The following is a 15077-nucleotide window of genomic DNA, read 5'->3' as shown; positions in this document are numbered from 1 at the left end:
AGAAGCCAAGGTTGGGTTCCCTTTGTGGGGAGGGAGCACGCAGAAGAGGAGCTGGCAGGGTTCTATTCCTTGCTCTGGGTGGCAGCTACAAGGCTGCTCACTTTCTTGTTACTCATTAAGCTATATATTTATGGTTTGTGCACTTTCATGAATGTGTGTTATATTTCACAAGGAAAACAGTTTCTAAAACTGTAAAAAAATATAAATATAAAACGTTAGCCTCCTTGAAAAGAGAAAATGGGTGAGAAAATTCTCCATATCCTGGAAATGACAGTACCAATGGGACTCTGACAGGTAGCACTCTTTCTAAGTTCCTGCCAGCACTGTGCTATATACGCTGGGGGCACAGAGAACAGCAATCCCCATAGGATGCCTGCCCTTAGCAAGTACACGGTCCACTTCCAGGATTTTATCCCCAGGACATCATTCAGCAGAAGCGCAAAGATGATGGAGATTTGTAACAACAACAAGACTGGAAACCACCCAGATATTTACCAAAGCAAGAGGGTTTCCTCAGCCTTTTGAGTAGAAAGACTATCCAGCCTACCCACACCTATACCCTGGCAGGGTCAGCCTGTTCCCTATGGACGTGGTGGTTGGTTTAGGGGGAGGCTGGTGAGCCTGCCCCAAGGGGGTGGGGGCTTGGAGGCTCAACAAAGGGGTGTGTGATGCGATGGTGACGGGTCACAAAGGGCTTGCGGTATAAATAGGGTCGGGTCAAGAGACTCTGGCAGAGTCCTGCAGGGAGGTGACGAGGTGCTTTCGTTCCCTCTCTCTCTCTCTCTCCGAGACTCAATTTGTGGCTGGTGGCTCTGTCTTGAACGAAGAGAGCCATGAGCAGTGAGAGTTTACCTCATTACACGGCCAATAGCTACTGTTCAGTGGGGGTGTCGAGGACCTCCATGGGGGTCCTGCAACGACAACTGTACGAGGGAGGAGAGTATGACATTTTCAAGTATGCTCCCATGTTTGAGAGCGACTTTATCCAGGTCAGCAAGGAAGGAGAACTGATTGACCTAGACAACCGCGTCCGAACGGTGACTGTGGGCGTCGCATCCACCAGCCCCCTCTTCCCACTACCTGACGTCATGCTGCTGGCCCGACCAAGGAAAGTCTGTGCCGGGATCACCAAGGGGAGAGGTTGCAAGCCCGTGAAGACCCTAGAGCTCACCAAGCTGCTCCCCTTGAAGTTTGTCAAGATCTCCATCCACAACCGGGAGAAACAGCAGCTGTGCCTGAATCTTGCTACCGGCCGGACTTTCTATCTGCAGCTGTGCCCCTCTTCCGACGCACAAGAAGACCTCTTTTCCTACTGGGAAAAGCTTGTCTATATCCTGAGACCACAGGTAGACAGTTAGTGCAGTACCCCGATGTTCCAAACTGGAGATGCAGCGACTACAGAGGATGCCAAAATCCTAGTGGTAAGCACCGACAGGGACTCAAGAACACGGGGCAGGGCGCTTCGGGAGATCAGGGCATAGCTGGTCCCTCATAGCCTTTGGTGCTCTCTGAGACTCGCCTGGGAAATACCTTCTACCGTTGAAAAGGGTCAGGGACAAACGAGCTATCACTACGGGAGTCACAACACTGGAGAGGTTCTGAGTGCTTCTCCACCTTGTCCCACGAGGCCGAATTTCAGAGAGACCTTAGGTATCGTCTCGGCTGCACTGGTCTCATCACCAGGGCTGTAATCCCTTCTACAGCATCCTGACACTCTAGTCTCTTCCTAAACACTTACCCCAGCCCAGGTAGTCTCAGCAGGTGGGGAACATCATTCACAGTTAGGAAGTCCTTTCTTCATTGTGTCTCCCCGGGAGTCCGACACGCTGACTCAAATCAGCCCAACACGTGCGTCACCAAAATGTACAAGGTGTGCATCCCTTGACCCAGGAACCCCACTTCTAGGAATTTGTCCTGCAGAGAGAGAAGAACAAGGGTATAAAGTTAAAGTGTATATCATCATTGAGAATTGTATCAGTGCTCTCCCTGACCCTGGGACTGTTCAAGTAAAGTGGAGTGGCCTTTGACAGGGGTGCAGTAGATGGGGTCTTGCATCCAATGGGAGCTTAGACTGGGTGATTTCAAAGGTTATTCTAAGTATAAAGCCTTGAGTTGCTCAGCTCCCGGATGAGAGAGGAGCGGACAGTTCTGAGCTCACTTTCTGTCATCTCTATCTTACCTGTCTCTCCTCCCCTTGGCTCAGACCACAGAGCTCCACAGAGAAAGGGATCAGGATGAGGTTGGGCTTCACAAGCTTCTTGACGTGACTGGAGCGACGTCTTGTGCTTATGTGGTGGGAGAGGGAATCCATCATGCCCCCCGTGGGTCACCTGCAGCCCTGAAAGGCGCAGAAGGATCGGCGGCAGGGATGACCGTGGGCCTGGCGAGAGCCACCATCGAGGATCCAGGAGAAAGCGGATCCGTCCAGGCCACTGCAGGTGCTGCCAGCCTATCCCTGCAGGACACGAACCTGGTCTCGGCGGGTGTTGCCAGCATATCCTCGACGGGGGCAGATGGTCCAGAGAGCAGCATGAGCATGGTGTTGCCAGCTGCAGTCACAACCAGCAAGCCTGCTGCTGGAAGAGCTGAAGGGAAGGTCGCAGCCCCCATGGTCTCCACCTTGCAGAGCGAAGGCTACACGTCTGAACGGGATGGAAGCCAGAAGGTCTCCCACCCCAGGGATGAAGCCTGGAAGGAAAAAATGGAAAGAAGGACACGTCTTCATCGAGGAAAAGTTCCCATCACCGCAGGACAGGTGAAGGTCACCACAGGACACGAGGGGACAAGACCCAGAAAGCATCCTCCCACTGGTCCTCATGCGGCCATGAAAACCCCAAAGTTGACAAAGGAGGGGAGGACAGCTCGCAGACGGAGGAAGAGCCAGCCCGCCACCAGTTCGGGGACTCTAAGTAAGACCGCCAGTGAGATCCTCTCCGTCTTTAGGCGCTTCAGTCATTCCCCATTCAGCAACAAGGCTCACACATGACCACTGGGAGGTAGACAAAGCCCCGGTTGGCTTGGATCCTTCCCTAGAGAGGCAATTCCTACTTTCTCTAATAAAGGAAACCATACAACTCCGAAAGAAATGCTATCTTGTGTTTTCTATGTCCCCTCGCCTGGTAGTGACTTGACAGTGACTTCTGTGGTGTGAATTGTGCTTTGGCCTGAGACCCCAGAATCAAAATTTTGTTGTACAAGATAGGTATTAAGTATCATTAAGCCATACACTAGGGCTGGAAATAGATGCACTCTACAGAAATTTTCATTGCGAGGTTGGGAATCTTTTGAAATAAGATTTAATATGTAAATAGCTTGGGGAGAAGACAAGCTGGGGGAAGTGACTGTGTGATGTGTATACTTGCGTTGCTGAATTAATTACTTAACTCATCAAGTATTTATTGGCTGTCTGTTCTGTACCTTGCACGAGGCTATGTTATTGAACAACCATCCTTTTCTCAGCAAAGCACTTTGCTTTGGTTATGGGCACTCTGTAGAAGGCAAGGAAATAAGCACAGAAAAAGGTTTTCGTCGCTTGCTCGAAGGTCACACGTGCATAGCCACTGCCAGAAAGAGAAGCCTGTTTTCCCAGCAAGGCTTCTCCAGGGCACTTAGGGTGGAGGGAGGACAAGTCTGCAGCCGGGGCTGAGCTTCAGGCCATAGCTGGGGTCAGAGGTTCACCTTATGAAAACAGAAACTCTCTCTGGCTTGTAAGGAAATCAAACCATTGGGAGTTATTTTACTTTGTGTAGGATAAAACAGAACACGGGGGGATCAGGGTTGTCATTGGCTCAACAAAGGGACACAATCTTTATGGTAGAAGCAGCACCAACGAGGAGTCAGGAAATCTGAGTTCCTATCCTGTCTGGGCCACTGACTCTCTTGGGTCACTCTGCCTCTCTGTAATGGTACCTCGGTGGGCAGCCACGGGGTCCCCAACTGTAAAACCAATGGATTGGACCGCTGCAGTGATTCTTACCCTTGGTTGTATGTTGGGAGTTCCCTGGGGAGCTTCAAAACAAACAAACAAACAAACAAAAAACAATTGATAGCCTGACCCCAATCCCAGAGATTCTGATGACATTTAAGTGGGGTAAGCCCTCCAGCACTGAGAGTTTTAAAAATCTCACCCAATAATTCTACTGTGCAGCAGCCAAGTTGGAAAACCACTGGGCTAGGAGGTCTGGGGGGCCTCTTTCAGCCCCAGTATGCCATAACTTTACAGTGGAAGACAGTAGTTCTCAAACATTCACATGCATAAGGATCACCTGGGAAGCCTATATAAAAAATAACATTTCTCACCATATGATAGCCCTTATACATGGACTCTAAAGTACGATGCAAATGAACATATCTGCAAAACAGAAACAGACTCCCAGACATAGAAGAGAGACTTGGGGTTTTCAGTGGGGTTGGGGGCAGGGAAGGATTGGGAGTTTGGGATTAGCAGATACAAACTACAGGGTGGATAAACAGCAGGGTCCTACTGTAGAGCACAGAGAGCTATAGTCAGTATCCTGTGATCAACCATAATGGAAAAGAATAGGAAAAAGACTATACATGAAATATACAAAGAATACACATGAAACTGAATCAGAAATTAACAGAAGAAATTAACACAACAGAAAGGAACACAACATTGCAAATCAACTATACGTCAATAAAAAAGAAGGGGGGAAAGGAAAAAAATAGAAGCCAAGGTTGGGTTCCCTTTGTGGGGAGGGAGCACGCAGAAGAGGGGCTGGCAGGGTTCTATTCCTTGCTCTGGGTGGCAGCTACAAGGCTGCTCACTTTCTTGTTACTCATTAAGCTATATATTTATGGTTTGTTCACTTTCATGAATGTGTGTTATATTTCACAAGAAAAACAGTTTCTAAAACTGTAAAAAAATATAAATATAAAACGTTAGCCTCCTTGAAAAGAGAAAATGGGTGAGAAAATTCTCCATATCCTGGAAATGACAGTACCAATGGGACTCTGACAGGTAGCACTCTTTCTAAGTTCCTGCCAGCACTGTGCTATATACGCTGGGGGCACAGAGAACAGCAATCCCCATAGGATGCCTGCCCTTAGCAAGTACACGGTCCACTTCCAGGATTTTATCCCCAGGACATCATTCAGCAGAAGCGCCAAGATGATGGAGATTTGTAACAACAACAAGACTGGAAACCACCCAGATATTTACCAAAGCAAGAGGGTTTCCTCAGCCTTTTGAGTAGAAAGACTATCCAGCCTACCCACACCTATACCCTGGCAGGGTCAGCCTGTTCCCTATGGACGTGGTGGTTGGTTTAGGGGGAGGCTGGTGAGCCTGCCCCAAGGGGGTGGGGGCTTGGAGGCTCAACAAAGGGGTGTGTGATGCGATGGTGACGGGTCACAAAGGGCTTGCGGTATAAATAGGGTCGGGTCAAGAGACTCTGGCAGAGTCCTGCAGGGAGGTGACGAGGTGCTTTCGTTCCCTCTCTCTCTCTCTCTCCGAGACTCAATTTGTGGCTGGTGGCTCTGTCTTGAACGAAGAGAGCCATGAGCAGTGAGTGTTTACCTCATTACACGGCCAATAGCTACTGTTCAGTGGGGGTGTCGAGGACCTCCATGGGGGTCCTGCAACGACAACTGTACGAGGGAGGAGAGTATGACATTTTCAAGTATGCTCCCATGTTTGAGAGCGACTTTATCCAGGTCAGCAAGGAAGGAGAACTGATTGACCTAGACAACCGCGTCCGAACGGTGACTGTGGGCGTCGCATCCACCAGCCCCCTCTTCCCACTACCTGACGTCATGCTGCTGGCCCGACCAAGGAAAGTCTGTGCCGGGATCACCAAGGGGAGAGGTTGCAAGCCCGTGAAGACCCTAGAGCTCACCAAGCTGCTCCCCTTGAAGTTTGTCAAGATCTCCATCCACAACCGGGAGAAACAGCAGCTGTGCCTGAATCTTGCTACCGGCCGGACTTTCTATCTGCAGCTGTGCCCCTCTTCCGACGCACAAGAAGACCTCTTTTCCTACTGGGAAAAGCTTGTCTATATCCTGAGACCACTGGTAGACAGTTAGAGCAGTACCCCGATGTTCCAAACTGGAGATGCAGCGACTACAGAGGATGCCAAAATTCTAGTGGTAAGCACCGACAGGGTCTCAAGAACACGGGGCAGGGCGCTTCGGGAGATCAGGGCAAAGCTGGTCCCTCATAGCCTTTGGTGCTCTCTGAGACTCACCTGGGAAATACCTTCTACCGTTGAAAAGGGTCAGGGACAAACGAGCTATCACTAAGGGAGTCACCACACTGGAGAGGTTCTGAGTGCTTCTCCACCTTGTCCCACGAGGCCGAATTTCAGAGAGACCTTAGGTATCATCTCGGCTGCACTGGTCTCATCACCAGGGCTGTAATCCCTTCTACAGCATCCTGACTCTCTGGTCTCTTCCTGAACACTTACCCCAGCCCAGGTAGTCTCAGCAGGTGGGGAACATCATTCACAGTTAGGAAGTCCTTCCTTCATTGTGTCTCCCCGGGAGTCCGACACGCTGACTCAAATCAGCCCAACCCGTGTGTCACCAAAATGTACAAGGTGTGCATCCCTTGACCCAGGAACCCCACTTCTAGGAATTTGTCCTGCAGAGAGAGAAGAACAAGGGTATAAAGTTAAAGTGTATATCATCATGGAGAATTGTATCAGTGCTCTCCCTGACCCTGGGACTGTTCAAGTAAAGTGGAGTGGCCGTTTGACAGGGGTGCAGTAGATGGGGTCTTGCATCCAATGGGAGCTTAGACTGGGTGATTTCAAAGGTTATTCTAAGTATAAGGCCTTGAGTTGCTCAGCTCCAGGATGAGAGAGGAGCGGACAGTTCTGAGCTCACTTTCTGTCATCTCTATCTTACCTGTCTCTCCTCCCCTTGGCTCAGACCACAGAGCTCCACAGAGAAAGGGATCAGGATGAGGTTGGGCTTCACAAGCTTCGTGACGTGACTGGAGCCACGTCTTGTGCTTATGTGGTGGGTGAGGGTATCCATCATGCCCCAAGTGGGTCACCTGCAGCCCTGAAAGGCGCCGAAGGATCGGCGGCAGGGATGACCGTGGGCCTGGCGAGAGCCACCATCGAGGATCCAGGAGAAAGCGGATCCGGCCAGGCCACTGCAGGTGCTGCCAGCCTATCCCTGCAGGACACGAACCTGGTCTCGGCGGGTGTTGCCAGCATATCCTCGACGGGGGCAGATGGTCCAGAGAGCAGCATGAGCATGGTGTTGCCAGCTGCAGTCACAACCAGCAAGCCTGCTGCTGGAAGAGCTGAAGGGAAGGTCGCAGCCCGCATGGTCTCCACCTTGCAGAGCGAAGGCTACACGTCTGAACGGGATGGAAGCCAGAAGGTCTCCCACCCCAGGGATGAAGCCTGGAAGGAAAAAAAGGAAAGAAGGACACGTCTTCATCGAGGAAAAGTTCCCATCACCGCAGGACAGGTGAAGGTCACCACAGGACACGAGGGGACAAGACCCAGAAAGCATCCTCCCACTGGTCCTGATGCGGCCATGAAAACCCCAAAGTTGACAAAGGAGGGGAGGACAGCTCGCAGACGGAGGAAGAGCCAGCCCGCCACCAGTTCGGGGACTCTAAGTAAGACCGCCAGTGAGATCCTCTCCGTCTTTAGGCGCTTCAGTCATTCCCCATTCAGCAACAAGGCTCACACATGACCACTGGGAGGTAGACAAAGCCCCGGTTGGCTGGGATCCTTCCCTAGAGAGGCAATTCCTACTTTCTCTAATAAAGGAAACCATACAACTCCGAAAGAAATGCTATCTTGTGTTTTCTATGTCCCCTCGCCTGGTAGTGACTTGACAGTGACTTCTGTGGTGCGAATTGTGCTTTGGCCTGAGACCCCAGAATCAAAATTTTGTTGTACAAGATAGGTATTAAGTATCATTAAGCCATACACTAGGGCTGGAAATAGATGCACTCTACAGAAATTTTCATTGCGAGGTTGGGAATCTTTTGAAATAAGATTTAATATGTAAATAGCTTGGGGAGAAGACAAGCTGGGGGAAGTGACTGTGTGATGTGTATACTTGCGTTGCTGAATTAATTACTTAACTCATCAAGTATTTATTGGCAGTCCGTTCTGTGCCTAGCACGAGGCTATGTTATTGAACAACCATCCTTTTCTCAGCAAAGCACTTTGCTTTGGTTATGGGCACTCTGTAGAAGGCAAGGAAATAAGCACAGAAAAAGGTTTTCGTCGCTTGCTCGAAGGTCACACGTGCATAGCCACTGCCAGAAAGAGAAGCCTGTTTTCCCAGCAAGGCTTCTCCAGGGCACTTAGGGTGGAGGGAGGACAAGTCTGCAGCCGGGGCTGAGCTTCAGGCCATAGCTGGGGTCAGAGGTTCACCTTATGAAAACAGAAACTCTCTCTGGCTTGTAAGGAAATCAAACCATTGGGAGTTATTTTACTTTGTGTAGGATAAAACAGAACACGGGGGGATCAGGGTTGTCATTGGCTCAACAAAGGGACACAATCTTTATGGTAGAAGCAGCACCAACGAGGAGTCAGGAAATCTGAGTTCCTATCCTGTCTGGGCCACTGACTCTCTTGGGTCACTCTGCCTCTCTGTAATGGTACCTCGGTGGGCAGCCACGGGGTCCCCAACTGTAAAACCAATGGATTGGACCGCTGCAGTGATTCTTACCCTTGGTTGTATGTTGGGAGTTCCCTGGGGAGCTTCAAAACAAACAAACAAACAAACAAAAAAACATTGATAGCCTGACCCCAATCCCAGAGATTCTGATGACATTTAAGTGGGGTAAGCCCTCCAGCACTGGGAGTTTTAAAAATCTCACCCAATAATTCTACTGTGCAGCAGCCAAGTTGGAAAACCACTGGGCTAGGAGGTCTGGGGGGCCTCTTTCAGCCCCAGTATGCCATAACTTTACAGTGGAAGACAGTAGTTCTCAAACATCCACATGCATAAGGATCACCTGGGAAGCCTATATAAAAAATAACATTTCTCACCATATGATAGCCCTTATACATGGACTCTAAAGTACGATGCAAATGAACATATCTGCAAAACAGAAACAGACTCCCAGACATAGAAGAGAGACTTGGGGTTTTCAGTGGGGTTGGGGGCAGGGAAGGATTGGGAGTTTGGGATTAGCAGATACAAACTACAGGGTGGATAAACAGCAGGGTCCTACTATAGAGCACAGAGAGCTATAGTCAGTATCCTGTGATCAACCATAATGGAAAAGAATAGGAAAAAGACTATACATGAAATATACAAAGAATACACATGAAACTGAATCAGAAATTAACAGAAGAAATTAACACAACAGAAAGGAACACAACATTGCAAATCAACTATACGTCAATAAAAAAGAAGGGGGGAAAGGAAAAAAATAGAAGCCAAGGTTGGGTTCCCTTTGTGGGGAGGGAGCACGCAGAAGAGGGTCTGGCAGGGTTCTATTCCTTGCTCTGGGTGGCAGCTACAAGGCTGCTCACTTTCTTGTTACTCATTAAGCTATATATTTATGGTTTGTTCACTTTCATGAATGTGTGTTATATTTCACAAGAAAAACAGTTTCTAAAACTGTAAAAAAATATAAATATAAAACGTTAGCCTCCTTGAAAAGAGAAAATGGGTGAGAAAATTCTCCATATCCTGGAAATGACAGTACCAATGGGACTCTGACAGGTAGCACTCTTTCTAAGTTCCTGCCAGCACTGTGCTATATATGCTGGGGGCACAGAGAACAGCAATCCCCATAGGATGCCTGCCCTTAGCAAGTACACGGTCCACTTCCAGGATTTTATCCCCAGGACATCATTCAGCAGAAGCGCCAAGATGATGGAGATTTGTAACAACAACAAGACTGGAAACCACCCAGATATTTACAAAAGCAGGAGGGTTTTCTCAACCTTTTGAGTAGAAAGACTATCCAGCCTACCCACACGTATACCCTGGCAGGGTCAGCCTGTTCCCTATGGACGTGGTGGTTGGTTTAGGGGGAGGCTGGTGAGCCTGCCCCAAGGGGGTGGGGGCTTGGAGGCTCAACAAAGGGGTGTGTGATGCGATGGTGACGGGTCACAAAGGGCTTGCGGTATAAATAGGGTCGGGTCAAGAGACTCTGGCAGAGTCCTGCAGGGAGGTGACGAGGTGCTTTCGTTCCCTCTCTCTCTCTCTCTCCGAGACTCAATTTGTGGCTGGTGGCTCTGTCTTGAACGAAGAGAGCCATGAGCAGTGAGAGTTTACCTCATTACACGGCCAATAGCTACTGTTCAGTGGGGGTGTCGAGGACCTCCATGGGGGTCCTGCAACGACAACTGTACGAGGGAGGAGAGTATGACATTTTCAAGTACGCTCCCATGTTTGAGAGCGACTTTATCCAGGTCAGCAAGGAAGGAGAACTGATTGACCTAGACAACCGCGTCCGAACGGTGACTGTGGGCGTCGCATCCACCAGCCCCCTCTTCCCACTACCTGACGTCATGCTGCTGGCCCGACCAAGGAAAGTCTGTGCCGGGATCACCAAGGGGAGAGGTTGCAAGCCCGTGAAGACCCTAGAGCTCACCAAGCTGCTCCCCTTGAAGTTTGTCAAGATCTCCATCCACAACCGGGAGAAACAGCAGCTGTGCCTGAATCTTGCTACCGGCCGGACTTTCTATCTGCAGCTGTGCCCCTCTTCCGACGCACAAGAAGACCTCTTTTCCTATTGGGAAAAGCTTGTCTATATCCTGAGACCACCGGTAGACAGTTACAGCAGTACCCCGATGCTCCAAACTGGAGATGCAGCGACTACAGAGGATGCCAAAATCCTAGTGGTAAGCACCGACAGGGACTCAAGAACACGGGGCAGGGCGCTTCGGGAGAGCAGGGCAAAGCTGGTCCTTCATAGCCTTTGGTGCTCTCTGAGACTCGCCTGGGAAATACCTTCTACCGTTGAAAAGGGTCAGGGACAAACGAGCTATCACTACGGGAGTCACAACACTGGAGAGGTTCTGAGTGCTTCTCCACCTTGTCCCACGAGGCCGAGTTTCAGAGAGACCTTAGGTATCATCTCGGCTGCACTGGTCTCATCACCAGGGCTGTAATCCCTTCTACAGCATCCTGACTGTCTGGTCTCTTCCTGAACACTTACCCCAGCCCAGGTAGTCTCAGCAGGTGGGGAACATCATTCACAGTTAGGAAGTCCTTCCTTCATTGTGTCTCCCCGGGAGTCCGACACGCTGACTCAAATCAGCCCCACCCGTGGAGTCACCAAAATGTACAAGGTGTGCATCCCTTGACCCAGGAACCCCACTTCTAGGAATCTGTCCTGCAGAGAGAGAAGCACAAGGGTATAAAGTTAAAGTGTATATCATCATGGAGAATTGTATCAGTGCTCTCCTGACCCTGGGACTGTTCAAGTACAGTGGAGTGGCCGTTTGACAGGGGTGCAGTAGATGGGGTCTTGCATCCAATGGGAGCTTAGACTGGGTGATTTCAAAGGTTATTCTAAGTATAAAGCCTTGAGTTTCTCAGCTCCAGGATGAGAGAGGCGCGGACAGTTCTGAGCTCACTTTCTGTCATCTCTATCTTACCTGTCTCTCCTCCCCTTGGCTCAGACCACAGAGCTCCACAGAGAAAGGGATCAGGATGAGGTTGGGCTTCACAAGCTTCGTGACGTTACTGGAGCCACGTCTTGTGCTTATGTGGGGGGAGAGGGAATCCATCATGCCCCCCGTGGGTCACCTGCAGCCCTGAAAGGCGCCGAAGAATCGGCGGCAGGGATGACCGTGGGCCTGGCGGGAGCCACCATCGAGGATCCAGGAGAAAGCGGATCCGGCCAGGCCACTGCAGGTGCTGCCAGCCTATCCCTGCAGGACACGAGCCTGGTCTCAGCGGATGTTGCCAGCATATCCTCGACGGGGGCAGATGGTCCAGAGAGCAGCATGAGCATGGTGTTGCCAGCTGCAGTCACAACCAGCAAGCCTGCTGCTGGAAGAGCTGAAGGGAAGGTCGCAGCCCCCATGGTCTCCACCTTGCAGAGCGAAGGCTACACGTCTGAACGGGATGGAAGCCAGAAGGTCTCCCACCCCAGGGATGAAGCCTGGAAGGAAAAAAAGGAAAGAAGGACACGTCTTCATCGAGGAAAAGTTCCCATCACCGCAGGACAGGTGAAGGTCACCACAGGACACGAGGGGACAAGACCCAGAAAGCATCCTCCCACTGGTCCTCATGCGGCCATGAAAACCCCAAAGTTGACAAAGGAGGGGAGGACAGCTCGCAGACGGAGGAAGAGCCAGCCCGCCACCAGTTCGGGGACTCTAAGACCGCCAGTGAGATCCTCTCCGTCTTTAGGCGCTTCAGTCATTCCCCATTCAGCAACAAGGCTCACACATGACCACTGGGAGGTAGACAAAGCCCCGGTTTTCTTGGATCCTTCCCTAGAGAGGCTATTCCTACTTTCTCTAATAAAGGAAACCATACAACTCCGAAAGAAATGCTATCTTGTGTTTTCTATGTCCGCTCGCCTGGTAGTGACTTGACAGTGACTTCTGTGGTGCGAATTGTGCTTTGGCCTGAGACCCCAGAATCAAAATTTTGTTGTACAAGATAGGTATTAAGTATCATTAAGCCATACACTAGGGCTGGAAATAGATGCACTCTACAGAAATTTTCATTGCGAGGTTGGGAATCTTTTGAAATAAGATTTAATATGTAAATAGCTTGGGGAGAAGACAAGCTGGGGGAAGTGACTGTGTGATGTGTATACTTGCGTTGCTGAATTAATTACGTAACTCATCAAGTATTTATTGGCTGTCCGTTCTGTGCCTAGCACGAGGCTATGTTATTGAACAACCATCCTTTTCTCAGCAAAGCACTTTGCTTTGGTTATGGGCACTCTGTAGAAGGCAAGGAAATAAGCACAGAAAAAGGTTTTCGTCGCTTGCTCGAAGGTCACACGTGCATAGCCACTGCCAGAAAGAGAAGCCTGTTTTCCCAGCAAGGCTTCTCCAGGGCACTTAGGGTGGAGGGAGGACAAGTCTGCAGCCGGGGCTGAGCTTCAGGCCATAGCTGGGGTCAGAGGTTCACCTTATGAAAACAGAAACTCTCTCTGGCTTGTAAGGAAATCAAACCATTGGGAGTTATTTTACTTTGTGTAGGATAAAACAGAACACGGTGGGATCAGGGTTGTCATTGGCTCAACAAAGGGACACAATCTTTATGGTAGAAGCAGCACCAACGAGGAGTCAGGAAATCTGAGTTCCTATCCTGTCTGGGCCACTGACTCTCTTGGGTCACTCTGCCTCTCTGTAATGGTACCTCGGTGGGCAGCCACGGGGTCCCCAACTGTAAAACCAATGGATTGGACCGCTGCAGTGATTCTTACCCTTGGTTGTATGTTGGGAGTTCCCTGGGGAGCTTCAAAACAAACAAACAAACAAACAAAGAAACATTGATAGCCTGACCCCAATCCCAGAGATTCTGATGACATTTAAGTGGGGTAAGCCCTCCAGCACTGGGAGTTTTAAAAATCTCACCCAATAATTCTACTGTGCAGCAGCCAAGTTGGAAAACCACTGGGCTAGGAGGTCTGGGGGGCCTCTTTCAGCCCCAGTATGCCATAACTTTACAGTGGAAGACAGTAGTTCTCAAACATTCACATGCATAAGGATGACCTGGGAAGCCTATATAAAAAATAACATTTCTCACCATATGATAGCCCTTATACATGGACTCTAAAGTACGATGCAAATGAACATATCTGCAAAACAGAAACAGACTCCCAGACATAGAAGAGAGACTTGGGGTTTTCAGTGGGGTTGGGGGCAGGGAAGGATTGGGAGTTTGGGATTAGCAGATACAAACTACAGGGTGGATAAACAGCAGGGTCCTACTGTAGAGCACAGAGAGCTATAGTCAGTATCCTGTGATCATCCATAATGGAAAAGAATAGGAAAAAGACTATACATGAAATATACAAAGAATACACATGAAACTGAATCAGAAATTAACAGAAGAAATTAACACAACAGAAAGGAACACAACATTGCAAATCAACTATATGTCAATAAAAAAGAAGGGGGGAAAGGAAAAAAATAGAAGCCAAGGTTGGGTTCCCTTTGTGGGGAGGGAGCACGCAGAAGAGGGTCTGGCAGGGTTCTATTCCTTGCTCTGGGTGGCAGCTACAAGGCTGCTCACTTTCTTGTTACTCATTAAGCTATATATTTATGGTTTGTGCACTTTCATGAATGTGTGTTATATTTCACAAGAAAAACAGTTTCTAAAACTGTAAAAAAATATAAATATAAAACGTTAGCCTCCTTGAAAAGAGAAAATGGGTGAGAAAATTCTCCATATCCTGGAAAGGACAGTACCAATGGGACTCTGACAGGTAGCACTCTTTCTAAGTTCCTGCCAGCACTGTGCTATATATGCTGGGGGCACAGAAAACAGCAATCCCCATAGGATGCCTGCCCTTAGCAAGTACACGGTCCACTTCCAGGATTTTATCCCCAGGACATCATTCAGCAGAAGCGCCAAGATGATGGAGATTTGTAACAACAACAAGACTGGAAACCACCCAGATATTTACAAAAGCAGGAGGGTTTTCTCAACCTTTTGAGTAGAAAGACTATCCAGCCTACCCACACGTATACCCTGGCAGGGTCAGCCTGTTCCCTATGGACGTGGTGGTTGGTTTAGGGGGAGGCTGGTGAGCCTGCCCCAAGGGGGTGGGGGCTTGGAGGCTCAACAAAGGGGTGTGTGATGCGATGGTGACGGGTCACAAAGGGCTTGCGGTATAAATAGGGTCGGGTCAAGAGACTCTGGCAGAGTCCTGCAGGGAGGTGACGAGGTGCTTTCGTTCCCTCTCTCTCTCTCTCTCCGAGACTCAATTTGTGGCTGGTGGCTCTGTCTTGAACGAAGAGAGCCATGAGCAGTGAGAGTTTACCTCATTACACGGCCAATAGCTACTGTTCAGTGGGGGTGTCGAGGACCTCCATGGGGGTCCTGCAATGACAACTGTACGAGGGAGGAGAGTATGACATTTTCAAGTACGCTCCCATGTTTGAGAGCGACTTTATCCAGGTCAGCAAGGAAGGAGAACTGATTGACCT

At 49.6% G+C, this 15077-nt stretch overlaps 1 protein-coding gene across 1 annotated transcript in view; it reads left to right on the top strand.

Annotated features, from left to right (window-relative positions):
• LOC308610402 (uncharacterized protein) overlaps window positions 1-15077 on the top strand; it is a gene marked incomplete at both ends in the record, with an annotated part of 179683 nt that overhangs the window by 158574 nt on the left and 6032 nt on the right. Inside the window, 2 exons of the mRNA XM_081259549.1 lie at window positions 10203-10796; window positions 11580-11750. Coding sequence (XP_081115675.1) covers window positions 10203-10796; window positions 11580-11750 — 765 coding nt within the window. The remainder of the gene's footprint in view (window positions 1-10202; window positions 10797-11579; window positions 11751-15077) is intronic.

This window comes from Mesoplodon bidens, assembly GCF_964165515.1.
Source record: "Mesoplodon bidens genome assembly, contig: HAP1_SCAFFOLD_174, whole genome shotgun sequence".
In the NCBI taxonomy this organism is placed as follows: Eukaryota; Metazoa; Chordata; class Mammalia; order Artiodactyla; family Ziphiidae; genus Mesoplodon; species Mesoplodon bidens.
Note: the sequence above shows the minus strand (reverse complement) of the source record. Positions and strands in the feature narration are given on the sequence as shown.